General features: G+C 38.6%; 4 protein-coding genes across 7 annotated transcripts; 2 read left to right on the forward strand and 2 right to left on the reverse strand.

Annotated features, from left to right (window-relative positions):
- Positions 1-2464: 2464 nt before the first annotated feature.
- copz1 (COPI coat complex subunit zeta 1) lies at positions 2465-8191 on the reverse strand. The gene is made up of 9 exons (XM_031746932.2): positions 8039-8191; positions 7503-7571; positions 5907-5988; positions 5728-5819; positions 4214-4269; positions 4044-4121; positions 3900-3951; positions 3782-3820; positions 2465-3144 (listed from the first exon to the last, which is right to left on the reverse strand). Exons 1-9 carry the CDS (start codon positions 8054-8056, stop codon positions 3097-3099), a joined length of 534 nt encoding a protein of 177 aa, XP_031602792.1. The 5' UTR covers positions 8057-8191; the 3' UTR covers positions 2465-3096.
- Positions 8192-13040: 4849 nt separating this feature from the next.
- On the forward strand, positions 13041-18697 carry nfe2 (nuclear factor, erythroid 2). Of its 4 annotated transcripts, XM_039604728.1 has the most exons (5): positions 13041-13137; positions 13698-13765; positions 15305-15383; positions 15505-15642; positions 17027-18697. In XM_039604728.1, the coding sequence occupies exons 3-5, from the start codon at positions 15336-15338 to the stop codon at positions 18305-18307; spliced, it is 1467 nt and encodes a 488-aa protein (XP_039460662.1). In that variant the 5' UTR covers positions 13041-13137; positions 13698-13765; positions 15305-15335; the 3' UTR covers positions 18308-18697. The 4 variants fall into 4 exon arrangements, with proteins under 4 accessions (XP_039460662.1, XP_031602823.1, XP_031602822.1 ...); XM_031746963.2 differs by lacking the exon at positions 13041-13137 and having other exon boundaries at positions 13549-13765; positions 15509-15642; XM_031746962.2 differs by lacking the exon at positions 13041-13137 and having other exon boundaries at positions 13551-13765.
- Positions 18698-19337: 640 nt separating this feature from the next.
- hnrnpa1b (heterogeneous nuclear ribonucleoprotein A1b) lies at positions 19338-22110 on the reverse strand. Its single transcript, XM_031746964.2, has 10 exons — positions 21960-22110; positions 21311-21427; positions 21050-21196; positions 20755-20965; positions 20511-20663; positions 20379-20432; positions 20177-20293; positions 19962-20093; positions 19812-19876; positions 19338-19648 (listed from the first exon to the last, which is right to left on the reverse strand). The coding sequence occupies exons 1-9, from the start codon at positions 21972-21974 to the stop codon at positions 19824-19826; spliced, it is 999 nt and encodes a 332-aa protein (XP_031602824.1). The 5' UTR covers positions 21975-22110; the 3' UTR covers positions 19338-19648; positions 19812-19823.
- A 523-nt stretch (positions 22111-22633) lies between these two features.
- Positions 22634-26694, forward strand: cbx5 (chromobox homolog 5 (HP1 alpha homolog, Drosophila)). Its single transcript, XM_031746870.2, has 5 exons — positions 22634-22782; positions 23321-23497; positions 23850-24075; positions 24294-24394; positions 24990-26694. The coding sequence occupies exons 2-5, from the start codon at positions 23367-23369 to the stop codon at positions 25129-25131; spliced, it is 600 nt and encodes a 199-aa protein (XP_031602730.1). The 5' UTR covers positions 22634-22782; positions 23321-23366; the 3' UTR covers positions 25132-26694.
- The last annotated feature ends 358 nt before the right edge of the window (positions 26695-27052 follow it).

A 27052-nucleotide genomic window follows, 5' to 3' on the forward strand; every position in this document is an offset into this window, starting at 1 on the left:
ATTTCTAAATGCTGCCTTTGCAGTGATGCTATAGATTTTTGATGGTCTCTTGTTATTATTTTAAACACTGAAAATGAAGGCATGTGAAAAATGAGCCAGCGAAGGAGTGATTTCCTTTCATATTATTTTATTTCAAAACACTAAAGCAGCATCATTATGTTAGTAATTTTATATACTGGGTGGAAATGTGAAAGCAGTAGAGGTAAAATGGCCTTGTTAATTTTAATACAGTGGGTCATCAAACATCATTTGGTCTTGCCCTTTGCTCTGCTTAGACAGTATAATGGCACTTCCTTTAATACATTTACTGTACTGCATCCAACATGCTGTCATTGTTTTCCCCTGTGTTGTTTCTGGTTAGCAGGACAAGCCATTGGATGGGTGCTTGGGCCTATTGACTATGACATAAAGAGTCTGTAAGCTTACAGATGATGATAATTTATAGACTCTAATTCAGAAAGTCACTCACACACACACATACGCAGAGCGACTCTTTCACTGTATGCATTGATCAATTACAAGGCTCTGAGCCCACACGTCTCTGACAATTTTACTGCATGTTATGTACAGCATGTCAAGCCATGGCGTTTCAAACTGTTATACTCATTCCTATATAATTAATATAAATTACCTTGCTGGTTTTTATGATGGTGCAACTGTAATTAGTGGATGAAATCGCGTCACTGAGCTGCCGATGGTGCTGCAGGGCTATCTAGATGAAAAGTGAGGGTCTGGACAGGCACCTTGGGTGGGGATCTGTTTTAACCCTCTCTTTTCCCCATTGTGCCCTCACTGGGATTTCATCTAATTACATTTACTGCTGTCTACTTCAGCTAACCTCATCCTCTTTAACCTTCATCTCCCCACCCCCTCCTCCTCCTTCAGTGAAACCACACACAGAGACATCAGCTGTCCTCATTATACCACCAAACCGCTGCGATAACAGTAAACTGGTGCAATAATGGAGTCCATTTATAATGATTACCTTTCCTTTTCTTACTGCTTTTTATCCAGTAAAACGCTTAATAATCACAAGTAGCATCATCATGGTCTCCAGTCAGTCGATCTGTGCAGCTATAAAGAGCCACAGATTCAAGGGCTGAAACAAACTGGGGCAAAGTCAAGACACTGGGACCACAGTTCACACCCAATAACAGTTTTCATTGACTGCACTACTCTGTGTTTTGTAAAGACAACACACATTTATGCATCCAGGCAAAAACACATGCACACTGTTGTTTTTTAACAACCGCTGTCACAAAACCTAAAATACACAGTATTTTTGATATGTTTCAGGTGTTTTTTCCTTTCTTTTTTTTTTTTGAGCTAAGGAAACATAAATATATTTTACTTTTAACATTGAATTAATCAAAATATCACAACTGCTTCTCACACTCTCGGGGTTATTTTCTCACAAGATTTTTTTTTCCACAGGAGGAGGTATAAAATTTTCCATGGGGCAAATCAAAGGTGGAACGCTAATTTACCTTCTGCATTCCAACATTACCACAAATGTGTGTGATCCTTTCAGCAAACTCCTCCAGGCCACAGACACCTCTACATCAAGAGCATTTGCTCTGTCAGTTTCTTACTTTGATGTCTGAGCAAAATTACTTAGATATCCATAGCAGAAACATTGGCAAGCTTCTTACATATGACAGCTTGTGAAAAAGGCTACAAACAGTAGCTCGATGACCTGAGACCTGTCACAGCATGCAAAGAGCTTCAGGATAATTTATGTAATCTAAAGGATGAGGAGAGAAGAGACTCTAATAAGGCCTGCTACCAAACGTGGTTTGGATTAGACATGGATATAACTGTTTTCAGCACAGCCAACACAAATCTCTGCTCACAAAGAGTACTTTGAAAAGATCAGAATAGGAACATATGGGAATACCTCGCTGGAAGAATGCAGATATATCATTTTCTTGTAATATGCATCAGGTACCAATATGATCTAGTGCCTATACTCACACCCATTCCTCTCTGGGGGGTTTCCTTCATTTGCATTCAAATGAGCACAAGCTCAGCATATGAAGGCGGTGGGGGGGTACATACATGGACGCACACAATTCACGGTGCACATAGCAGCTCTCAGTAGTAAAGAAATGAATCAAGGGTTTCTCCATAAAACTTATCTCATGTCACAGTACTGAGTACTATGCAAGTTCCACATCAGACCTGCATGGATGAGTCTCCTCCCGTTTACAGTATTTTTGCACTTTGTTGCCAACACCAGGAGATGGAGCCCTTGAGCTTCTGTTATGTATTTAGGTGTTGAAGAACAAAGAACACTTAAAATGTTCAATTCTGAAATGCAGAAGCTGTTAAAAGCAAGCTAAACTTGAAGATGTGAACATTTTTCAATAACAGAATAATGAATGTTAACAAACAGTTCACGACTCTTAGTCTATGTGCAACAACAGAGTACAAACTAATATTAAAGCCACACCACACAAACGGGTAGTGTTTGGACACATCATGGCTTTTCCCATGCCAGTGTCGGATATTTATTAACTGTATATGCTGATGGAAGATCCCATACAGAACTTAATGACTACAGTAATACTTGTACAAACTTTAATCACAACACCCACGTAAATGAAAGGGACAGAAAATGACTGGATTGTTTTTACAGTAATGTGGAGGAGGTGGAAGGATGCAGTCCTGAATGACACAACTGTTATTGTAAGGAGACCCGTGGAATGTTGTCACAAGCTATGATGGTGTTTATTAACATTTTACATCTGTATACGGTTTTAATAAACAACCAGCTTCTTTGATGAAGACAAAAGAAAAAAAAAACATAACAGAAATAAAAACAGGACAACCATTACTGGAATGTACAGCACATCTTATCCCCACGTTGAGTATGTTAAACAATGCAAGCCTGTGCAAGAAAGAAAATGCAAGAAAAAAAACAGAAAATGAAACTTTGTCAAGTAGTAGTCCTGGGAGTGTGACTGAACCAGCCGTCAGTACTCCTCACAGCGTTGACTGAAGGAGTGGAAATCAGAGGAAAAGGAATATGTAGATCAGTGCTGTGAAATCTTGGTTGTATAGTGGCTCGATGGTATTCTGGTGCAGCCATAACTCTTATCGCAGAAGGGACCACTTGATCTGTTCTTTGGCAGACTGAAGTACCTGTGGAAAAAAAAGTAAGCTTGACCAAACAAATCACATTGACTAAAGTCCGACTCTACCGGCCCAGAAAAGAACGGCTACCCTTAGGAGAAACAGTACCAAATAAAAGCAAAAGAAAAACACAAGTGGCACGACCAAGGAAGATAAAGTAACCACGATTAAAATAAAGTTAAAATCCTGAGAAAAAAAAAAAAGATGAGCAAGTGATATAAATGAAGGAAAATATGCAAGACCTCATTAATCATCTTAATCCACTGAAGGAAAGCCGAATCATAACCATAAAGCATGGGGACTGGGCACAGCTATTAATCATGGCCAAAGGAGGGGTGGTAGTAGCCAGTCTCAGGCCTCTTAAATGACAGCATTAATCAAGAAGAGCTCACACACACAGACACTCATGTAAGAGCTAAAAGACAGGAACCACCGCTGGCTACCTAGCACCTCACCACTGAACAAATGAGTAGTCATGTACCCTGACGTTCATATGGCACAATGCAAAATGCGAGCATGGATGAGAATGAGTGCAATGACCTTGCATTTGCAGGTTTTGAAGAAATTAGTTTTAACAGTCAATAAACTGATGGAGCCTTAAAACTTTATGGGAGAGAGAAGATCAGAGTTTGAATGTTGTTCTCACCTGGGTGACTGTCTGCTCCGTCAAAGGCACATCATCACCCTACAAGAACAATTACATTACTTTAGCAGCTGAAACAACCGATGTCAAAATTCACTGAACATTTCAGAGAGGAACTTACTCTAAGAGCCACACGATGCACAACTTGCTGTGGGTCACTCTCTAAGATCACCCTGCGGGAAATGCACAGGAGACAAAGTGATGTAAAACTCTAAAAGATGACTTACAAGAATCAGAATTATCAGGCCGCTTTAGTTTTACTCACCCTCCATCTACAATTTCATCCACAGCCAAGAAGAGTCCCTCCATATTCTCCAACAAAGCTCTCCTCTCAACATTTTTTCTGCAGTTAAAAATATACACATTAATTTTAGTGAAAAAAAATGTGCCTTAAAAAAGTTTGTATGTTTGTAAATAACTGCTGCAAAAACATACCTCAACATCTGACTGAGAGAATCAAAAAGGCAATTTAGAACAGCCATAAGCATGAGCTGTTGAAAATAAAAGAACACATTAGAATCAGTGCACTATATAACCAGTTCTTAAATTACAACAAAGTTTACAAATAAAAGCCACTTTTTATTGAGGATAAAACACTTGATTCATTACTAAAGAACGGTTCAACTGTTTTTTTAATTTATATTGGTTTATATTGGTAGACTTATTTGCTAGAGTCGCATATATTGTATGAGAAAAGTCAGGGACACAAAATACTATTTTAATACATTTGAAAAGCAGCTTATAGCCAAATCATGATAACAAATTATATGCTTCTACAATTTGCTTTAAAATTCTATTCGCTAAGACAAATACAAAGTTACATATGGGGGGGAAGACAGTTCAGTTCTCAGCTAATCAAATAATCCTGACACCAAGTTGGAGGGAGTGAAAAACTTAAAATTAAATAATTTACTGTATAACAAAAGCTGAACAACAGAATGAACAGGCAAATTAAGGCTCAGCCTCACACATGTGCTGTAGCCCTCAACTTTTCTACCCAACGAAGCGCACAAGAGAATGCAAAGAGCATGTCATCAGCCGATCTTTACCCACCAGGTTACATACTGAAGTCTGTGTCAGTTATTAAACTTTTATATTTTTCATTAGTTTTAATTTTTATTTCATTTTTATTTTCAATTCAATTTAGTTTGAGTTAGTTTCCAGTCTATCTATTCAATGTAGTTCTTTTGGTTTGTAAATCTTCAGGTTTGTTTATCAGTTTAATAATAAAAAATAAATACAATTAAAAGATTAAATAATAATAATAATAATAATAATGATAATAATAATAATAATAATAATAATAATAATAATTATTATTATATTATTCAGGGGTAATATTTATTATTTAGGGGTAAGATTTAAAGAGTACTACTGTATTGTAATATTAATAAGTTGTTAACTTATTAATATTACAATATTAATAAGTTAACAAATAAAATTTGACTACCTTTAAGAGTAAAGATGACTTTTTTAAGTTTAATTTAGTTAGCTTTGTAAGCAAACACAATTTTTTCAGTTAGTTTCTGTGTTTTTCAAAAGCCCCCCCCCTTTTTTTTTTTTTTTTTTAGTTAATTAAGACATTTATTCCATGCGTAGTTTTAGAAATGTTTCAAGTAATGAGGAACCAAATGACTCTGTTTATTTCCAGTTGTCTGCCACGTGTGAGAACGGGCAGCTTTTTCACAGGCCTCACCTGGCATTTTCTGGACTTTACTTGTGAAAACTTCTTATGTGGTTTAGTGCAATTATAATGTTCCAAGTGCAAAACAATACTAGTCAAAACTTGCTCATGTACTGTGATTCACACCATTTCTCAGGCTCTCACAGACTGGATGATGAGGCAGGATCCATATTCGGCATGTGCTGTCACTTTCCTCAGCACAACATAAGCAAGTTTCAACTCCTACTTAAAAAGGGTTCATTACAAAAACTAAAATTAAACTTACCTCATTTTCATGTGAACTTCCAATCACGTAAAAGAAGAGGTCTATATTGCTCTTGTAGACAACAGTGAGGCCTTCAAGTAGTGCTATCTCACCTAAAGAGGCACAAAAAACAACCATGCTCGATATTAGGTATGTATTGAGGCAAAGTAACTGTTTTTAACAGTGTAAAGATTGCTTACTGTCTGTTCTGTGTGTTTTGTTGAATATGTTCTTCTCAAATGCCTTCTGCTCCTTCACTGTTGGGTATGTGTCATCATAATACTGCAGAAATTAGAAATTAAGTCATATTTAGATATTAGTCTAAAGGTTACATAATTTTCACTAGTTTTCATTTGTATTATTAGATGATGGTAGAGGATGTCATTTTCTTGCAAACAATCAACCCAAAATGAGAAAACGAGACAATAGTGAGTCATACACATTTTAAAGGTTTACACTTTTCTAAAGTAACTGGGAGCTGTTTGAGCACATAATTTTTAATCAGGAAAAAATACAGCATTTGTTATGGGTTGAATTTTGTGTTTAATGTAGCTATGTGAGCATTTACAGAATCAGGCAGAGTGTTTTTGTTTTTTTGGTGGGGGGTTTTTGGGTGGCAAAAAGAGGTTTATTAACTGAAAATTAACTTCAGAGCAAGAGTGTTTCTATGATTTTTCTTCGAGTTCCTGTGGGCCCCTCTGCACAAACTCAGAATATTTAATCAGAATTAAAATTAGTGCAGAAAATTGGCAAAAAAACCCCCAAAACATTGGGTGACTTTCAGGCTAATGTGCAACCCTGTGTCCTGTAACATAATTATTATGGATAAAGTAGTGCTGTGCAAAACTTTAATTATACCTTTGTGTTGGATAATCCTTTCGCAACGTGAAAAAAAGTATTTAGACTTTTTATTAAGTAAAACTTATAATAATAATTAAGTAGCTTATACTGCATGAACTGTATAATAAAAATATATTTATAAAACATAAAGTAAGCATATTCATTATGTTGAATAGCACTTTTCAAAATCATTAACAGTACTATATGTGTACCACTGGATCATAATTATGGATCCATTGACATTCATATGCATCTCTTTAATGTTCAAGCTATTGATTTTAATTACCTATATACTGCAGTACCACTTGATCTATAATAATGCAATTAACCTGCAAAACAATTACAAACTAAAGCTTAAAAAATAAAGGGTAGAAATTCTAATAATTGCATCCAAAATTTATTAGCATAAGAGCAGTAGCATGATAGAGCAATGCTTAAATTAAGTACAAATACTTTAAACCCTAAACTAAAGTACTCAAGGAAATGTTACATTACTACTGCTTCTATACATGCTTCCACGGTATTGGGCACTGCAAGATTAACAGTACTGTAGTCTAATATCATTGGTGGGGGAGCAATCATATTTCAGGCAGGGGGTGACCACCTCCAGACATGCTCTGGCTCCAGAGACCTGTTGTGTCAAACAGTGACTTCCCGTGTTTTTTTAATGTTTAATATCATTGCTTACTTTGGTAAACAGCCAGTAGTGAAAATAGTACATTTTGACCACAGGTAAATTACCTTGTGACGACAATTTTCTTTCAGGCTTAAAATGACTTGATACCATTCACAAGAGTTTGACAGATTATAGGTCAATAATTAATTTACAAGCGTTTAAATATCAGCAATGATTTTTGTCCAGTATTCACTGTTTCGCAGAAGATCACTTTTTTGGCATGTCACCGGCGTTAATAATAACGAAGTAACATGATGTCACAGATGTCTGAAATTCATACCTTGGCGTAAAGCCGGTCTCCATCGTTGTCCAGAATGAGAACAGCTTTCACCGTGTATAAGGAAGGTTCCTGTGAAGACAGCACACGTTAGGCATTGTTTTATCCTACACAGGAACGAATTCGCCTTAATAATTCTTTAAATATGTGGCAACTCGTATGTTAAATAATAAACATGAACTATCAAAAAGGCGACGGTGGACGTGCAAGTAAGTTGAATAAATTGGGTGTCGACTGGCGTCACAAAATCAGTCTAAATGTTATTTAAAAGACTTCTTAATCACCAAATCGTGAAGGAGACATGACAGTTCCACATCATCAACAAACGCATACGAGCTAACTTTAGATGCTAGCTCCTTAGCTAACACGGCCAACCCGTTCACTGTAGTTAGCATTGAGTTTATTCGACTGCTCTCTAAATGACTCTACAACACAAAACTGCGAGAAACATTTTGCTAGTAAATACTTATGTGAAGTACTAACGAGGTAACGCTCGTGGCTTTTACATCGTCAGAAATAAATAAATGGGCTAACATTACCAGTATGGGAGAATCCATCTTCTTTCCTGTTAGCAAACCAGCTACCGGGCTAGCAGCATTAGGCTACGTAATACGTACAGTAAATGAGTCTCTTTCCTATTGGCTGACGCAGTGCCGTATGTTGTGCGTGCAGGGCAAAGATCAGTTCACTGCAGAGCAAGCAGCCACAAAAGAGCTGAAACTCAAAAGCGATGTGGTTAATAAAGAAGTACTTTCAGACTCGCCTGTAGTTATAACACATTTGCCCTTTAAGTCGGGAAAGTCTGAACCTTTTAATGGCCCAAACGTAAAGCTAAACAAGTTATTAACTAACTTTATTACTGTAATTTCGGACTGTATCCTGTTACTGTGTAAAATATGAAGATTACTAACCCCATTAGACTTACAATAAAACCTAAATTCATTCGTGGTTGAAACCGTAAATCCAAACATGTAAATGCCTTTAGTAGCTCGTATGAACTTCTTTAAAAAAACACGTGTAAGTCAGGATGTTTATTTTAGAGTTCACATCCCTGCAGAGCTTACTGTAATTAAACCTAATGACTAAAGGTGGTTGCTGTTTTTGTAGGACTTAGTGGTAACCAGAAATCTCTCGTTTTACAAGCCATTTTAGCTTGCTCGTACTCATCAACATCTTTTTTCAGTATCCTCCTACATTTAACCAACTCCAATTATCTTAGTTCCCACTTCTGGGAAGCATTTGGAAACACAGGCTGATGGGGATTTCCCTCTATCTAACTCCATAAATTACATCATTGTTTGGCCTTTCTGTAGGATATTTTTGGGCTTCAAATATCACTGGAAAGCAAATAATGTCCAGCCATTATTTAACTGCAGAACGTGTATTGTGAGGAGATACCAACTATTCTTATGCGTGTTCACAAGAGGACTGTGGGAAACTATGAAATGTTGCAACACTGCAGTATGCTTGCACAAATTTAGCCACTACGATTTCAAAATTGCCTTGACCAGAGAGGAAACTGTATACTGCCTTGAACTAGCTCATACTAAAAGGTTAAAATATCGCCTGATATTGTCATGCCATCTCATCACAAAGTTAAACTTATTTTTATTCTTTTTTGTGTTTAAAAAGCATCACAGTGGTGACGATGACTGGCAAAGCTGACTGATTTCTGAAAGTTGAATGATGAATCAACACATACAATGAATAAACAGAAACAAAATACCTACTGTATATAATGACTGTAAGTTTTCTGGATGGCATATGGTATTGATTCGGTTTACCTAAAAAAGAACTGGATCGATTATTACAAAAAGTAAGTGGTATTAAACATGTACACCACTACTCTGTCATGAAAAGATCCTAAATAATAAAGTCTGCACCGGAAAAGCATGATGTGAGGAAACTGATAGCTAATAATCTCTCTTCATGAGCTTTTTTTGAGTTTCATCAAGTATTTACCTTATTTTTTTTTTAATATTATCAGCAGTGTTTTTTTACTTAAAAGATTAAAACTAGAAAATAATAACATTGCATTATGTAAAAGTGAAGTATTTTAATAGTATGGGCTGTTTCCCTCTCACCACAACATGCCAGCAACCACAGCAGTTAGCAGTTCCCTTCCTATGAATCAAGTGCTCCTTTTATCGGTGTAAAACAGAGCTTCCGCCAACCAACATCCTCCTTTCCCTGCACCCCCCCCCCAATATGTGTTTGCATTATCAACAAGACTTGACTTTCATTGTCAAGAGCACATTGGCCAATAGAATACATAACCTGTTTCCAAAGGAATGTGATGCCTAAATAAAAAGAGAATTGCAACCAATTTAAACATTATAATGAATTAAAATACTCTGGTGACAACATATTAGAAGTTAAAAATAAAAAATGCTCTTATGCTTATTTTTTAAAAACAGGTGGAATATCTCACATCTCACACAGATTGGTAATAAGTAAACAACATAGAAGATGCTCCCAGAGAGTCTAAGTGTTTAAGATGAAAACTGGAGATGGATTCAACACAGTAGGCATTTGCTTTAACAGTTTGAGAATTTCTTTTGTTTAAGAACTTGTATATCTCATCTTCTACCATGGTAGAGATCATATAAAAGAGTCAGAAAACTCAGAGAAAGGCCAATATTAAAAATGAAATTCTGCAGTGGATGTCACTGGATGAGCTTGGGGAGACTTTTGAAAAAACATTTCCAGTAAAGTCAGCTTGCTGTGCATCCAAAAATGGAAGTTAACATACTACCATTCAAAGAAAAAACAAAACAAAACAAACAAAAATCCAGAAACAGCAATGTGCACCATGTTCTTTCTGCTTGTTATCAGCACACAGTTCAAAAGCCAGCATTTGCACTTCTGTGAAAGCAATTAATGCTAATTGATATATGCAGGTTTTGGAGAAAGATATACTGCCAGTGCAGCTCCGTTTTTCAGGTACGTCTTGTTTATTTCAGCAAAACAATGCCAAATCACATTCAGCAACTATTACAAAAGCATGGCTCCATAGTAAAAGAGTACAGTTGCTAAACTGGCCTGCTTGTCCATACATGGCGCATAAAATACTTACTGTATTATTAAACAAAGAATAACACAAAGGAGGCTCCAAGCAATTGAGCAAATGGAATCATATATGAAGTAAGAATAGAAAAGCAATTCATCCCCTCCGTTCCCAAGGGCTTGAAGAATTTCTTGAAGAGACCGGTGATGCAACACCGTTGTATACATGGCCCCGTCGAGATATTTTTGGAAAAGCGTTGCTTTGTATTCTTCAGCAGTAACATATCTCGGGTTTAGTACTTGAAACTATGTCGTTTTTGTAACGTTTTCAGTCAAATATAGGGTGTACAAAAATTGCAACTCATTGCATTCACTGTTAGTTCACACTGTACAGGGCATGTCAACTTTTTTTGAGAAACACGCTTGCACAAAAATAAAAGGGGCTCTCAGTAAATAACAAGAAACGCAATACTGTTGTTGCAAAACATTATCTTTATCTGAACATCTTGAGATAAGCACAGGCACTATTGAGACATTCAGAAGAATGATGCTGCATGTTCAGGTTCCTCATTTTCTCTTTCTTATGTCTGGTAATGTGTGACCATCGTGACAAACATTGCTACTGATGCTGTGTGAACGACAGACCACTGCACTTCCAGTTAATTTCCAAAACGATTATTAATCTTTCAACTTTCGTGCACATTTTTTCATTCTGTCTGCCACGTCGGTATCAGCGATACCTGTTTAACAATGTGCTATAAGATGGATTGCATTTTCAGTCAGATACCGATCTGCATATTCCCACTAACGGCTGCGCACATTACCTTATACATGTCACCCCTTTTGTAATTTTTAGCTTTTTAGTTTTTTTTTTCCATAATCAATTTAAAAAAAGAAAAAACTGAAACTGCCCTCTCTATTTTTTTCCCTTCCCAGAAGCTGACTCCAAAAATATTCCCCTTTTGATACCACAACCCATTGCACACATCCATTTTTTTTTTTTTTTTTTTTGGTCATGAGGCGGTTTTTCCCACTCATGTTTGCTAAAGCTTTTTGGATACTACAACAAAACCAAAGATACCACAATTCCTTAATTTTTAATGAACATTTTAATGACCACGGAAAGAACAGCAGACAAATAATTTCAGATTAGCGTCAATACAAAACGTAACGCATATGAAGCAAATCTAAGCCTGAGCGACTCAACTGTGGGCAGTTCCCAGCCAGCACCTCTGGCCTGTTTTTGAAGCACAGTTGTTTGGAGCACTGAGCTACACAATAAGTAAACTCTGACAGCCATGAAAGGTTCAGGCAAGCTGGAAAGCAGAGATGTCAAAGACTAATTGAAGCAAACAAACACAAACAGGGAATGTGGGCGTTGACCTGGGAACTGTGTCCAGATTCAAAACCACTGTGGTTGCAGTAATAACAGGGTGCTCTTTGGCATGCTGTGGCAGTGGTTGAGTCAGGGGCTGGGTGCTAGGAACTTGGGTTGGGAAGTCCCTTCTTTGATTCCTGGTAGACATTCACCTTTCTTGACTTAGTCAGCCACCTAGTTTTTCCATCTTAGAACAATGACAGAGAAAACACTGTGATTTATGTCTCAGTGGGATGTGATATTATATTGGGCCATACAAAACCATCCACGTTCCCAAAGCTTGTGAATGTACAGCTGAATGAAATTTGTAACTGTAGCCCATCAATGTATATTTAATGTTACATTAAATAACTCAAACTTAGTTATCATCACATTTACAACTTTTGTCTGAATGTTTGTGCAGATGTGTAAAATTTTCATTTTCATTTCAAATCTTTAGTAAGATGATAGACGTGCGTGTGTGTGTGCGTGTGCGCGTGTGTGTGTGTTTTCCCGCTTTCTGTTTAACAAGTTAATTCAGCGACTACAATTCGAGGAAAGAAATGATTGTGACATCTGTTTTCAGATTCACATTTCTGAGAAATTCTGCGAGCAGTTCTCCAAGCACGTGTTTACTTCTGCTTGCTTTAACAAATACTTGAATCCTATACAAAGTATTAACATATGCGTCTGACACAGAAGCTGAAATAACAGCTTCAAATGGTTTGGTGCCATCGATGAACGAATGAATCTAACCATTGTGTTGTACACAATGTGTGCGGCAAGGGGTCTGCAACAGAGAAAGAAAGATGCCAAATATTTAATATGGCCCAGATTGGTTCCAAAATCATCATTGTCACTGTGAGGCTGCCAGTGCTGTACACACACAACAACACTATAAATATGAATTACTCTACAACACGATGAATCTCTATCATCGGGAATTGTGTGAAAAGTTTTGCACAATGGGGCAGTTTCTCTATAACACACAGCCTTTGTGAATTCACTGTTCACAGCGCTGCAGATCAGGGCAATGAGGGGATTTTTTGTTAAGGATTGTAATGGTCACTTGCTATGTAAGACACGCTCCCCTCCATTCTCCCCCTGCTCCTCTCTCTCCCTTGGCGGTTGCTCTGCCAGATAGAGGAACAATGTAGTCTTTCTTACCTGTTGGAGGGTGTGCATTCCATCTCTGCTAAACTAAGTCTCAATCCTGCCTTCAAGCCCACCCCTGCTTGAACAGGGCCCTCACTGCAATGCCGGCTCTGACTCCAGGTGCTCCACATCACACTCCTCATACCTTTCCTTTGGGAGGATTTGAAGGGACATTGTTCTTGTACGGTTTGGCCCGGACAGAGATAATCATACGGCTAGTTTTTCTCTCACATTTAGTTGTTTAATCGGATCCTTTTATGTGTATTGTCATTACACAATTAGAATCAGAATTGCTTACATTTTTTAGATATATATTTGTAAACATCTACCTACTTCACTGTGGACTGACAGAATGATTGCCGTGTTATGTGCCAGACTGTTGGTTTGTGGTTTGTCATGTGGGCAAAAGGGAAATTTGGAGGTTGGGGTGCAAGTGTGCTATTAAGGATACAAGAGTGCAAAAAATTGTGGTGTGGGTGCTTTACAGGAAGATTGCGTTTGTCTGCACTGAGCCATCCCATTTATGCCGGTGGCTGTATGTGTAGCTGAACAGAAAGAGAGACTCACAGTTGAATAAGAGATAGAGCGGGAGGCCTCATGTGTTTTAGTTCTTGTGATCTGTTAAAAGTGAGTAACACCGCAGCAGCAGCACTCAGTACTTTTCTTGCCTCTAATTTCAGGATTGTGCTTCACATCTGATTTTTTTTCAAACTCATCACCAGCTGAAGACGCAGAGAATGTTGCTCAGGTATGTTCATTCATATCTTCCTTTTGTTGATTTGTTAGACTTTGCTTTTTTAACGCTTTTTAATAGCGATGTTTGGAGGCTGTAATATTCCTACTTATATTTTTTGACATCTTATAAAAAGCCTAACATAAAAAAATGCTGTGAGAGTATTGAACTAATGGTAAAACTAACATTCATTGAAGCAATAAGGAATACATTTACAGTAAAATAAAGTTTTTTTTATTAGACTTTATGTTTTTGACATTTTAGGTAATATTTTTGCTTTTCATTTAGTTCTTAATCTTGACTTTAAACTCCTTCAGTACATGAAGGAGCCTTAAGCAACTCACCACCAACACAGAACTGGATAAAGCAGAATACGATAGTTATAATTCCATGTTGCAGGACATTTACGCAATTGCAAACAGACTTACTCCGACTCTCAAAACATTTTTTTTTTTTTTTGCATGTTAAATGCATGTGGTTTGATTTTGAAGGTCAGAAACATTTTATTAGATGTTTCATTCAAATAAAAAAAATGGAAAATGAAACTTGAAAAGTCCAGCAGATGAAGAAAAAAAACTATGAGATTATATCACATTTGGACTATCTAAGTAAAATTATTTAATGCAGGGAATTGCAGATCCTTCAAAGGCTATATCTAAAAGAAATAAACTGTGATCTGCGGTACCTCAGACACAGCCTAACTTTTTTTCATTTTAAATTATTTCATTTTAATTAGTAGTATAAATTCCCTGACCACTTTCTATAAGGATGTGAGGATGACAAATGGATCTCACGTCTTTGTTTAATTGATGAAAAAAAACCCTGCTTGCTCACAAATACTTATTTTTTTATTTATAAAAATGACCTTTCCACTGTAATGATGAAATAAGATGATGATCATAATTTTCGCCAACAAAAAGAAGCCTTAAGTCATCAACCACAATGTAAAGGAATATTCCCACTATAATTTCAGTATTTGTGTTTTTAACAGGGTCAGCAAAGATAAAGATTGTTATATAAAAAGTCTCAGTCAACAAATATAGACTATAACAGAAGCGATGTCCCATTCAGAACCCTAACTGGGTTTTGAATGACTAAGCAAACAGCTAAGAAACATAAGAAAATAACCACAATGCTGTCTATCCTAATTCAAAGAGTTAAGAGAACCATTACTGGAAACATGTTAGCCCTGCACCAACACTTCCAAAGCAGCCACCAGGCCCCCGTTACTTTTATAGAGCACGCTGTTTTCCCGCAGATTGTCTTATCAGCAGTAGGCATAGCTGCACCCTGAGACAGCTGATGGGAGGAGTCATCTCAACTGAACTGAACCTTTTATGTAGCCCAACAGAACCTGTACAACACCCCAACAGTCATCTGTTTAGCACATATGTGCATATTGGGAATTTGTATTTGAAGGAGTGGTATGAATAAACAGTTCGCCTATACACATGAGTCAATGGAGTAAATGCGTTGTTGGTGTTTTTTTCCTGAATTTCCTTCTTTTTCAGTGTAATATTTTTTTCATGGCATACTCTTGTCTGTCTCTGCCAGGTTTAATTTTTGCAACAAAAGCGTCTCCTGAATGTGTTCCACAGCCAACTATGTTCTCCCTCTGAGGAGAACCTGTGAGGTAGGTCTGTCTACGAGGCATGAAAACACAAACCTCAACATGTAAAATAGATACATTGATATAAATATATATATTTTTTTAAATCCACATAGCAAATAAGAAATTCTTCTTTTTCTAAAAGGTAGCAGCTACATCAGGCAAGTTGTGTGGGGGAGTGCCCATGCCAGCTAATTTCCCTGGAGTGAGATCTCATGGAGCTCCTCAGGACACAGAGATGGATGTGGCTTGGCAGGAGTTGATGGCCATCACAGAGCTGCAGGTACCTATAGCACCAAATACACTGGGAGCACTATAAAAAACAATGCTAAATTTTACTTTACCCATTGCAGATGTAGATTTCATCATCACAATTTTTTTATGTTACATTATCATGGAGTTTCAGGTTTAATTTTGATAAATCAATCGCTAAATAAATAAATAAATGAGGACATGATATACAGAAACTGTCACATTATTATGCTTTATCTCCTCTTATTAATTGGTTGTGTTAAAGTGAAAAGACCTGTCAAGTTCACTTATTTGTTAAGCTGTAACTGATACAAACTCAAACCGTAACATTTAACAGTACGGGCTATTAAGTGCCTACAAGCAGAAAGCTACAAAGATGTCAGAGGAAGTCAAGTCCACAGCTGTGTTTAGGGATTTACAGTAGCTGTGAAAGGTAGAGCAATAAAGAGGATGTGAAAATTTTCTGCAAGAACGCCTCTTCTACTGAGTACAAAATTCCCGTATGACTCTGAAGAGGGTGCAAGTTTAGCTGTTGCAGGAGTGGTGGTGCAGCATTACACTATACAGTGTTTGAAACAGGGCCTTTGCAGAGTCATCAGGAAGGAACCTCATCACACTGTCTCAACTCAGTGTCTATAATGTACAGAGCATTATGGAAAAGAGTTCTTCTTAAACCAGGTGCTGTGAAAAGATGAATTCAAATTGAGCTCTTTGGCCACAGTCACCAAAGGTTTATTTGGAGAAAGTGCTGCTTCAATGAAAAAAATCCTCTGCCAGCTGTTTAGCTCCGAGGAAAGGAAATATATTTTGTTGAGGTTGTGTTGTAAGCAATATAAGGATTCCACTGCAACTCAGTGGGTTAAGAAAATAAAAATTGAACAATGTAAAAAAAAAACCTTTATATTTGCACATCTCACTACAGGAACAAGTGTGCATCTTTTCTCTTTGTAACACACAGACATTATTCCCTGTGTCTAGTTGGAAGTAGGACTAATGTGATTCATAGATGACAGAATATCTTTGTTTGAACAAATTTCATGTGACACTTGTTGAAAAACTAATATACATCCAGGTGAGATGGGCAACAATGGTCTACTTGAGTGATGGCAGGATAGGAGGATTGTGAAAGGGGGCGTGCTGTGTATTGCTAGTGGCCCCCTGTGCTGCACAATAGCCGTTCTGTTTCCAGTTGGAACCTGATCACATCTTTAAGAGCCCTTCATATTCTATGGGTGGTAGGTTGAAGTGGGGGCAAACTTTCTTGTAGAGCAAACCAGATAAACTTAAAAAAAACAAAACATACAATGATTATCTCATGGGGTCTTATTTAAATTTAATTGGTTTTAGTCATTTATCTGTTGTGAGTGTGACATATCTTTGTACCTGTCAGTCATGAGTGGGTGTTTCTCTTACAGGAGTTCGAAGTCCCTCCTGAAAACTCCTATGAGACAACACAGTACCAAACCATGGAGCCCATGGCTTCTGTGGGAGAGTATGGGATGGCTCAGCCTCATTCAGAGCCCCCCGCTGCTTGTGAGCTGAGAACCGCCAACACTTACAATGGATTTTATTCCGAAGAGGTGCCTACCTGTCATCGTCTAGGCACCTCCACAGAAACAATGTATGGAAACTCTGAACCTCAGCTCAATCAGAGAATGCTCGCAATTTCCTCTCACCCACAGCAATCTTTTGTGCCCCTTAGGGAGCAAACAAATATGTCAGGTGTCAATCAAGGGCACAGGAGAACCAATGCGTGTCTCACTCAGGGACTACGTGGGCACATGCAGTGGACTGTACATGGACAAAATGCACACACTCGCTCCGGTGATGATCTGGAGTCTGACTCTGGTCTGTCACTGGGTTCCAGTCCACCTTTGGCCTCTCCAGATAATCCTGTTGGCGGTGCACCAGGTTACCAAAGCATAGACATAGGAATGGCATATAGTGATGGCGAACCAGACGGCATGACTGAGCACACAAGAAGATCTCACCTCCATTACTCAGCGGATTATCAGAGTCATACTCACTCATATTTACACCCAGGTGCACATCCATCTTATTTTTCAGCCCAACCCATTTTATCTCAGCCACCGCCGAGTACTCCAACTCCTCGATCAATGAAACACCAGGGTTCGGCTGCAGCCTTGAGTGACCTATACAATGATTCTGCAATGTCCAGCAGAGGGAGCTCACACCTTAACATGTACACAAAACCCCAAGGAAGCATCTCAACCCCTCCCCTGAGTAGAGATGAGCGGCGGGCCATAGCTTTGAAGATCCCCTTCCCCATGGATAAGATTATCAATCTACCTGTCGATGACTTCAATGAGCTCCTGACACAGTATACTCTGACAGATGCTCAACTAGCACTGGTCAGGGACATTAGACGACGGGGGAAGAACAAGGTCGCAGCTCAAAACTGCAGGAAGAGGAAGCTCGAGAGCATAATTCACCTTGAAAGGGAACTGAATCAGCTGCAGGCCCAAAGGGAACACCTGGCACAAGAAAGGCTAGAGTTCCAGCGCAGCTTGGCATTCATTAAATGTCGTCTTACAGATCTTTACACGCAAGTATTTTCTCATTTACGAGATGAAGATGGACAACCATACTCGATAGATGAATATTCTCTACAGCAGACACCTGATGGTAAAATTTATCTGGTACCTCACACAATGCAGAAGAGAGAGCAATGCTGAAGAACTGGGTATAATTTCTTTACTCTGGAGAACATTCTACCCAATTGTGCCACTTTGACTGATTCATGCAGGAAGTTGTCAAAAGAATCATGTTAAGCTTCATAAATGTATTAATGGACACTTTTCATGTTCAGTTAATGAATGAAACCAGAGATTTGTTTTTATACAAACACTTTATTAAAAAAAGTTTATAAAAAAAAAAAATAACTGCACAGCAGTCTTCTTAAAATATTTTGAGCACCAGCATGAATTTTCAGCCAACCTGTGGGGAGAAGGGAAAACCATATTAATTCAAATTTAAAAAAAACAAAAACAAACAAGTAATGATTTTTACCTGGCAAAAACCATTGTCACAGAAATGAAGCCAGGTTTTGGGGTCCATGTAGTTACCTACAAAGGAGAAATACTATAAATAAAACAATAACCCAAAAATATAAATATTTGCTCATTTCATAGCATGCAGTATATGTTGGGCCTCAATGCACAATTGGAGGCCAAATTAAGTCAAAAAGTAGAATGGTCATAAAACTTAATTATTACTGGGCTACATATCTCACTACCAGCTACATGACAAAATGCAAGATATACCATCAGTAGTTGAGAAGTCTGGTCTTACCTACAAACAGCACTTAAGCCTTTTGGTAGCTGCTGCCTGCTAGACTCAGGCCTCTGTTCTCACTCTCCCCTGCTTCAATGATCCTGGCGATGGTTTTGCTACTTCTCTCCCTCAGCTTGCTTCCATGGCTAGCCTCAATAGACTTTGCATGTAAGCTAGCATTCTCCAGGTGATCTTTGCAGAAATCAGGGCAGAGCTTGTACCAAAGTGATGGGCTTTCTGATGATGGCATTTGCGCACCATTTCTTTGCCCGCCCCTTAACCAGTATTGCATATGGGCTGACCTGAGGCAGCATGTAGGAGACACGGATATTGACTTTCCCCGGCCACCTTGTGATGTATATGGCTCGACCCATTTTCACCTAATAGTAAACCCTCCCTTTCCCAAAACCACTGAAAAGGCTAACGAGACTGTTAAAAAAACTGAAAGGTGTTTATTTCAGCTTGATTTGATGCAGTTACAAATAAAAACCAGACTTAAAGATCTACACAAAACCTCATTGGAATGCTTGCTTTCCATTAACACAATTGACGAAAAAAAGAAAAACATAACACAAAATGTTTAAATGAAGGCCCTCCATGATTTATCTACTGTACATCTCTTCTTGCAGCAGCTGTAACCTGCCACAACTCATAGGCTGAGCAGATTTAGGAGGTAAACCTGCAGTTGCCCTGTCACTTCGCTTGCTCTCCTCTCCTTGCTCTCCTCTCCTAAGTACTCAGTCCTGTTGAACAATACGGAACAACATTGTTAACTGTGCACTGACTTTGTGACCTGACATCCAGAGTGAATTTGTTTAAAGGTTATCTGCACTCAATGATTCCCTGCTCACCACAAGCTGTTGTTTTACATTAAAAGACTCTTAAGGCATGCTCTCAAGCTCTTACCACTTTCTCATTTTAAAATCGTCCTGGACGTCCATAGCCGCTGTTGTTTGAGCCTCCGTATCCACCTGGAAGCAAAAAACAAAGTATAAACCTACACGAGAGGCCAGCGTACAATAAACGCATTTACTTGTGAAGTCTGGGAACTCATACCAAAGTTCCTGCCGCCGCCGCCACCAAAGTTGCCCTTCATGGGGCCAAAGTTAGAGGCCTGGGGGTCGTAGTGGCCCATGTTGTTGTAGTTATTGCCGCCACCGCCGCCTCCACCACCACCACCACAATTGCCTGCGATTACAGAGTTTGTAACATTGGTCAACCTCGAGCAAGTTCTAGTTCTAGCAAAAGGCAGTGAAATGGCATTATCTTACCATAACCATTGCTGTCATAACCATTTCCTCCATATCCACCACCCTGGTTGTAGCCCTGGTTGTAACCACGGTTACCTCCATTATAGCCACCAGGACCACCAGGTCCACCTCCATAGCCTAAAAATATAAGACAGCCTTAAAATATACTATAGAGTTTTAAAAAAGCAAAGAAAATAGGAAGACACAACAAAACCATGCTCACCACCATCACTTCCGTTGCAATTGTAAGGACCATCTCCATATCGCCCCCTGCCACCTAAATAAGATAAACATAAGGTTTGCTATCACATAGTATAACAATCAATCACTCCACCATCAACAAAATAAGCCATACCTTGATTGAAGCCCCTGTCGTAATCGTAGGGCCTGCCACCAGTGTTGCGACCTCCTCTCATTCCCATACCCATTCCCGCACTCTGCATTTCCTGCTTTGTGAGGGCCTTCCTCACCTCACAGTTGTGAGAGTTGATAGTGTGGTATTTCTGGACTGTGGAAAGCGATTTTTTGTAAACAAGCTAGCCAACAATCAAAATTCTGACAAAACATGCAGCTGGGGAAAAGTCAACTTCTGTACTTACTGACAATCCTATCAACTGAATCGTGGTCATCAAACGTAACAAAGGCAAAGCCCCTCTTCTTCCCAGTGTTGCGGTCAGTCATGATATCAATGACTTCTATTTTGCCAAACTGCTGGAAATAATCCCTCAGGTGTGACTCCTCTGTATCTTCTTTGATGCCTCCAACAAAGATCTTTTTCACAGTTATGTGGGCTCCTGGCCGGTTTGAGTCCTGGAATCAAAGATATTTGTTATTGTAATCACTATGCGCCTTTTGAATGCAAAAACAATTGCACCTCATCCAGTTGTTACACACCTCCCTGGAAACCGCTCGTTTCGGCTCTACCACTCTTCCATCGACCTTATGGGGACGGGCTGACATGGCAGCATCAACTTCCTGCACTGATGAATATGTTACAAAGCCAAAACCCCTGGATCGCTTGCTGTTGGGGTCCCTCATGACCTGAAAGAAGAGTGCTTTTGGATCAGCTCATACACAGGGTACCAACATGCTCTACATTCTTGCAAAATCGTGACTGCTCAAACAAGACTACATCCTTAATGAAACACGACTTACCACGCAGTCTGTAAGGGTCCCCCATTGCTCAAAATGAGCACGCAGGCTTTCGTCTGTCGTCTCGAAGCTCAAGCCTCCGATGAACAGCTTGCGGAGCTGCTCCGGCTCACGTGGGACCTATACAACAGACAAAGCAATGCCATAACATCTGATTAGCTGCTCCAATGTCGGCTTTAATGTAATACCACAATCACTTTAAATCGGGTAGTAATTAACGCTGTTCACCGTGTACATGCATCCTTCCCTGCGCCCCTTATTAAAATTCAGGGCGTGTGGAGGAGGGACACACCGCCGCCATTAACGTTAGCAAAACCGCTGGAAGACCAGCGAATAGGTCAAGTTTTAGAAGTAGTTATATATCAGAGTCGGTCGTGATTTAAATGCCTGTAGCATTTAAGCGCGATTTTCCATCGTAAATGTTGATTTAAAGTCCTAAATTTCCACTGCAGCTCATCTGCAGGAACAAAAGGCCACGAGGCCTGGCAGCTACAAAATGGCGGCGTTACAATGCAGGAAAGCTACTGCAGCTACGACCCAAACCGGAGACTGTACTAAGAATAAAAAGCATGCAGCAACTTCATATCCTACCTTCCCTAACATAAAACAGCGTATACAATAACAGATAAGTACTCCCGAGCCCAGTACTCACACTCTCTCTCGACATGTTGCAGAGTTAGTCTTGAAGACGTGTTGTGTAACAAGCGAAGAGCCGAGATCTGCGTCAGACGAGTGTAGCCTGCTATTCAACAGTACAATAAATAGCAACGGTAACGCCCCTGTCGCACAGCAATTGGTCAGCTATTCCCGCTGCAGTTTGTCGTCCGCAGTGATTCGATCTTGATTGGGCTATGTAGAATCAATCATTACCAGCGTCCAATCACCTGGTGTACAATGACGACAATGAAAAAATGGATTATGGCTGTTGTATGTGAAAGGGAAAATTTCAAGAAGGTATCGTGTCTATCGTGTATAACGCCTTTAAGTCAGTAAGCATACAGTCTGCACAGCTCGGTAAGTTGTTTTCCTGGAAAACACAAGGAAGACGGGCATTTTCTTCAGATTAAACATCATACGAACCGTAAATGATTCTGTTTTCGATTTGTGGGCGGAAGCACAGCTGCCTTGTACAGCAATAGCCCTACTTCCCACATTAACATACACACCTTATCAAAGAAAAAATATTTTCTATACAGAGTGCGCACGTATTAATACAAAAAAATATTTCAAATTGTTACAGAATAAACTTAAAAACATGGTAGAAGCACATTCAACCACTTTATCTGTTGATCATCAGCTGACCGAGGGGCGGGGTCAGTTATTGTGCGCTTTTAACGCGCGCTTTTTTTTTGCGCACAGCACCTTTTGTGTGTGTGTGAGGCTAGCTGTTAAAGTAGCTGAAAGGTTGGCCTCGCTGCTCGTCCACAAAGACAGGGTTTGACGGGTACAGATCGACGGTTGGAACCTCCAGAAGAGTAAGACACTATTCTTGCAATGTCGAGTTTCATGGTACTGTAGATATGGGCGCATGGTTTGATAGCATAGTTGTTTAGCTCGATTTAGCGGTTGCTTGCAGGCTACCTGCTGTAGCAAGTTTTCCTTTGCTTTGCTGCTAGCACCGTTCAGCTAGTAGCCGTCGTCCTTGCTACTTGCACGTTTTAGTAGTAACAGTGACCGACTTTTCACCGATTTAACGAGTAGATGGCGATCAGGATGTTTAGCTGCACTGTTTAGTTGGCCTTTTTAACGTTCCATGTTGCAATTAAACAAGCGATGACGATATTATGCCTCTCGCTGAAATATGATAGCCATCTTGCTAGCGGCGGCTAATTAGCTAATGTTAAAGTGTTACCGATCTGTAACTTGTGGATGCTTTGCGATTGTGATGTGGCTGTGTAGCCATTATTATTATTATTATTATTAAAATGATGCGTTTTTATTAACTAGAGCTAGTGGGAGAGCGATCAAAACTCAAATATCTTTAACGTGAGCTTCTCCGTTCTTTCTAAACAGGGAAGTGTCACCTGCAACCGCGTTGTGTTAAGCACCAAACTTTACCATGGGCAAAAAGTCTCGCGGAGAAGAGTCTTCATCCTCTGATGAGGAAGAATATGTTGTGGAAAAAGTGCTGGACAGGAGGGTGGTGAAAGGAAGGGTTGAATTCTTCCTAAAGTGGAAGGGATACTCGGAGTAAGTAATTAAATAAATGTACTCACCACGGTCCTAAGCTCCATAGTCAAAACTCTTTTGCATCTTTATTAAAATTAAATGTTGTAAACAGTTGGTCACATTTTGGAGTAGGTTATTGGAGATTTCTAAAACCTAACACTCGGGTACAAGATGCACCCAGTGCACAACAGAACAGCTCTCTTAGACACAGATGCTCTGTCATCTAAAGCACAGTAATGACCACGGAAGTACCATTAGATTACAATGTTTTAAACATTGCAAGATCTCAAATTTTTTAGCATATCTTGCAGTTTCCAATCCGAACTGGTGCATTAAGGCTGCACTGAGTTTTCTACTCTGTGCTCTTTCTCAGCAAGCACAACACATGGGAACCAGAGAAAAACTTGGATTGCCCTGAGCTTATTGCAGAATTCATGAAGACCTACAAGAAAAGCAGTGGTGGGACCTCCACACCAAGCAGTGGGGCCAGCAAATCAAACACGGCCTCCTCTGGACGCGCCAAAGATTCCAGCAGCTCAAAGAAGAGGAGCTCTGACGATGACGAGGAAGGTGGAAGTAAGCCCAAGAAGAAAAAAGAGGTAAGAACTATTTTTTGCTGCAGAAGCAGGATGTCTATATCTTGAAATGTGCCGCATTTAGCTTCCTTTTCTTTTACTTGACATTTAGGTAGCACAACGCATTTATATCTAAAGTGTGTGGAAACTGAAACTGTTTACATTTAAAGACAGCTGGTGTAAATTCAAGAGTTTAATACAAAATCCAGATTTCTAAAGTAATTTTGTTTGGGGTCTTTCAGGATGACATTCTTGTCGCACGCGGTTTTGAGAGAGGACTTGAGCCGGAGAAGATCATTGGAGCAACAGACTCATGTGGAGACCTCATGTTTCTTATGAAGTGGTAGGTTCTGAAAGTCTTGATTTAATTTTGCCTTTAGTTTTTGTGTGAAATCGATCAATAAATGCATCTAATGGTAGAAATCTTCTTACATGCACAACCATTCAGATGACCTTTTGTCCTGACATAATTCTTTTTAAAGGACAGCTCTTACACTCTGATATTTCTATTTGTAAATTGCCTTTAGCAGCATTTATAGCTTAGCTGGCCTATGTTTAACCACACCATAAAGCTTTATGTAATTGCATATTATCTTGAGGGATTAAATGTAGTACATTGTTGCTCATGCTTGGTCGAGCCCCATTTAAGGGTTAATATCAGATAATAGTTGTAGTAATGTTTAATTTATCACAGAAAGCTGCACAGTCCATTTAAAAAAAAAAAAAAAATAGTTTTAAGTTATAATTTTAATAATAACTTGCAGCAGATTAAATTTAAATGCACTCCATGTAATTACTGTAATGTGTGAAATCTTTTGCTACATTTTAACAAGTTGGACCAAATTTGCATGCTGCAAGTGTTATGAAAATGGAGATATTATATCTTGGTTGTGCAAAGACACAAACCCAAGCGGTGATTTTAAACTTTCTCTTTTCAGGAAAGACTCTGATGAGGCTGATCTCGTTCTCGCCAAGGAGGCCAATCATAAGTGCCCACAGATTGTCATAGCCTTCTATGAGGAACGTCTCACCTGGCATGAAGACAGTGACAAGAAGGAGAAGGATGCTGTCAGTGCGTGAGTGTATCGCCTCAGGAGAAAACGGGACCTCTTCACTGCAGGGACAACCTTGAGTCAGACATTTTTCACATCCTAAACTCCCAACCTTCAATTTTTACCATGTCCAGCAATGACACACACAAATTTTGGACACTGTGTTATCTCCATCCAAGCCTCATTGGAGCACACGGGCCCAGACTACTAAAAAGGATCCATCATTCAGGAGGAGAAGCTGTAGATGACATGGGTGATATGCTACTGGGGAGAGTTTATACTATTCTGTCTTTGTATTCTTTACCTTCTTTTAAAATAAAAAAAAAATTAAATATTTTAACACATTCTTTTAGTGCTTACAGGATACGATTATGTTAGTGTTGAAAATCAGAGTTGGTACAGGCTGTGTTAACACCGAGTGTGTTCCATTGTGGGTTCACAACTTTTAATTTGCTATAAACGGTGTACCTCTTCTTTTTAAGAACCCAGCTGACACCACAAGGATTAAATGTTTTTTTTTTATTGTTTTAAGTCAGGAAGCAGTCACCGCAGCACTTTCCTGCCTGCATAATCGCTTCTTTTTAAAAGGAAAAACTTCTATATCATAGATTTTTCATTTGTCTTGCTGTAAAGCCTGTCAGGATTGATTTACTCAGTTTTTTTTCATAATGTAGTGGTGGGTTTGTTTTGTTTTTGTTTTTTTTAATAACAAAGTTTTAGTTTTAAGTTCAAATACACCGGTCTAGACAGAATACATTACCACATCAACAGCTAACCAAAAGGACAGTAAAACCAATTATGCGCAGTATTTTTTTTATATATTTTGTTTTTATATATAAGTGTTTTTTGGGTTAAGTCTGACAATCTACTATGTATCCAAGCAAAATGAAGCCAGGGTTCATGCCTGTCATTAGGGTCTGCCACCTTGTGGCCAAAAAATGTAAACCTTGGATGTGTGACCAATCCCTATGATAACCCTGTGGTTTTAATAGTTGTTGTTAGTCATGTTTTGATTTTTATGTTAAATGGTTGACATTGCCATAATTTCAAACATTAAAGAAGGTTTTGAACTGAATTAGTTACATCCTGGGTTCTCTTGTGTTGACTCTATTTGTTCTTAGCTTAAGATTTCTTTTATTATTATAATTTTTTTTTTAATCCCCTTTCTTTTTCTGGGACCTGAAAAGCGCCTCCAAGCTTTTATACACAAGATGGATGTCGGTTTTGCAGTTTGATCTGTTGTGCTCCAGCGTGGACTCTTGGGACCAAATGTTTCGTGTCTACCGAATAAAATCTGTTTTATTTTATTTTTTTATTAATGTTTTTAGCTTTAATTGGCATTGTGAATGAAGGCTGTGCGCTTCTCCCCTTTTCATATGTACCATACACAAATCATGTCCCTTGATATTAACTTAGATTATCCTTTTGGTGTTGATTCCTTTAATGAAGAGTATTCTGTTCCTGAATATTTTTTTTCCCTCTTCCTTTTTGCCAGTGCAGAATTTTTAAAATGTAGACTATTCCTTGTGTGAATGAAATGTTATGAGTATGTGTACAGTAGCACCCTTTAATAAACATTTTCAGTGTTAAAGTTTCTGTCGATTTTATTTTAGACTGAATTGTGAATTCCATTCACAAAGCATTTAAGTCAGAAAATAATACTAGAAATTTCTAAAACATAATTCATAACAATTGTTATGGAGGTAAACTGTAACTTAATATGAGGAAGTTTCCTACTATCTGAGAGAGGAAAATCATCATCTTGGCCAAATAATATATGATGGATATCATTACATGGGCTTGTTTCTTTTTAAAGTGAAACTACTTTTTGTCCGTTAAATGTTTCAAGAGCAATAGCTGCTCTTCCCCAGCAGATGGTGCTGTTAATCGATAGCAATCCAAAAGCAAAGGTATTTTTATGCAAGTCATTCACAGTTCGAACTCTTAAA

This window comes from Oreochromis aureus, linkage group 20 (assembly GCF_013358895.1).
Source record: "Oreochromis aureus strain Israel breed Guangdong linkage group 20, ZZ_aureus, whole genome shotgun sequence".
In the NCBI taxonomy this organism is placed as follows: domain Eukaryota; kingdom Metazoa; phylum Chordata; class Actinopteri; order Cichliformes; family Cichlidae; genus Oreochromis; species Oreochromis aureus.

What these genes read in the sequence shown, in the direction of transcription:
- nfe2 (XM_039604728.1), top strand. Translation starts at nt 15,336, where the DNA reads ATGTGTTCCACAGCCAACTATGTTCTCCCTCTGAGGAGAACCTGTGAG. An exon ending in CTCTGAGGAGAACCTGTGAG is followed by an intron (nt 15,384 to 15,504) that starts GTAGGTCTGTCT and finishes TTTTTCTAAAAG; the next exon opens with GTAGCAGCTACATCAGGCAA. An exon ending in TGGCCATCACAGAGCTGCAG is followed by an intron (nt 15,643 to 17,026) that starts GTACCTATAGCA and finishes TTTCTCTTACAG; the next exon opens with GAGTTCGAAGTCCCTCCTGA.
- copz1 (XM_031746932.2), bottom strand. An exon ending in GAGACCGGCTTTACGCCAAG is followed by an intron (nt 5,989 to 7,502) that starts GTATGAATTTCA and finishes TAATTTCTGCAG; the next exon opens with TATTATGATGACACATACCC. An exon ending in GAAGTTCACATGAAAATGAG is followed by an intron (nt 4,270 to 5,727) that starts GTAAGTTTAATT and finishes TATTTTCAACAG; the next exon opens with CTCATGCTTATGGCTGTTCT.
- cbx5 (XM_031746870.2), top strand. Translation starts at nt 23,367, where the DNA reads ATGGGCAAAAAGTCTCGCGGAGAAGAGTCTTCATCCTCTGATGAGGAA. An exon ending in AAGTGGAAGGGATACTCGGA is followed by an intron (nt 23,498 to 23,849) that starts GTAAGTAATTAA and finishes GCTCTTTCTCAG; the next exon opens with CAAGCACAACACATGGGAAC. An exon ending in AGCCCAAGAAGAAAAAAGAG is followed by an intron (nt 24,076 to 24,293) that starts GTAAGAACTATT and finishes GGGGTCTTTCAG; the next exon opens with GATGACATTCTTGTCGCACG.
- hnrnpa1b (XM_031746964.2), bottom strand. An exon ending in TTGCAACGGAAGTGATGGTG is followed by an intron (nt 20,294 to 20,378) that starts GTGAGCATGGTT and finishes TTATATTTTTAG; the next exon opens with GCTATGGAGGTGGACCTGGT. An exon ending in CGGCGGCGGCAGGAACTTTG is followed by an intron (nt 19,877 to 19,961) that starts GTATGAGTTCCC and finishes TTTTGCTTCCAG; the next exon opens with GTGGATACGGAGGCTCAAAC.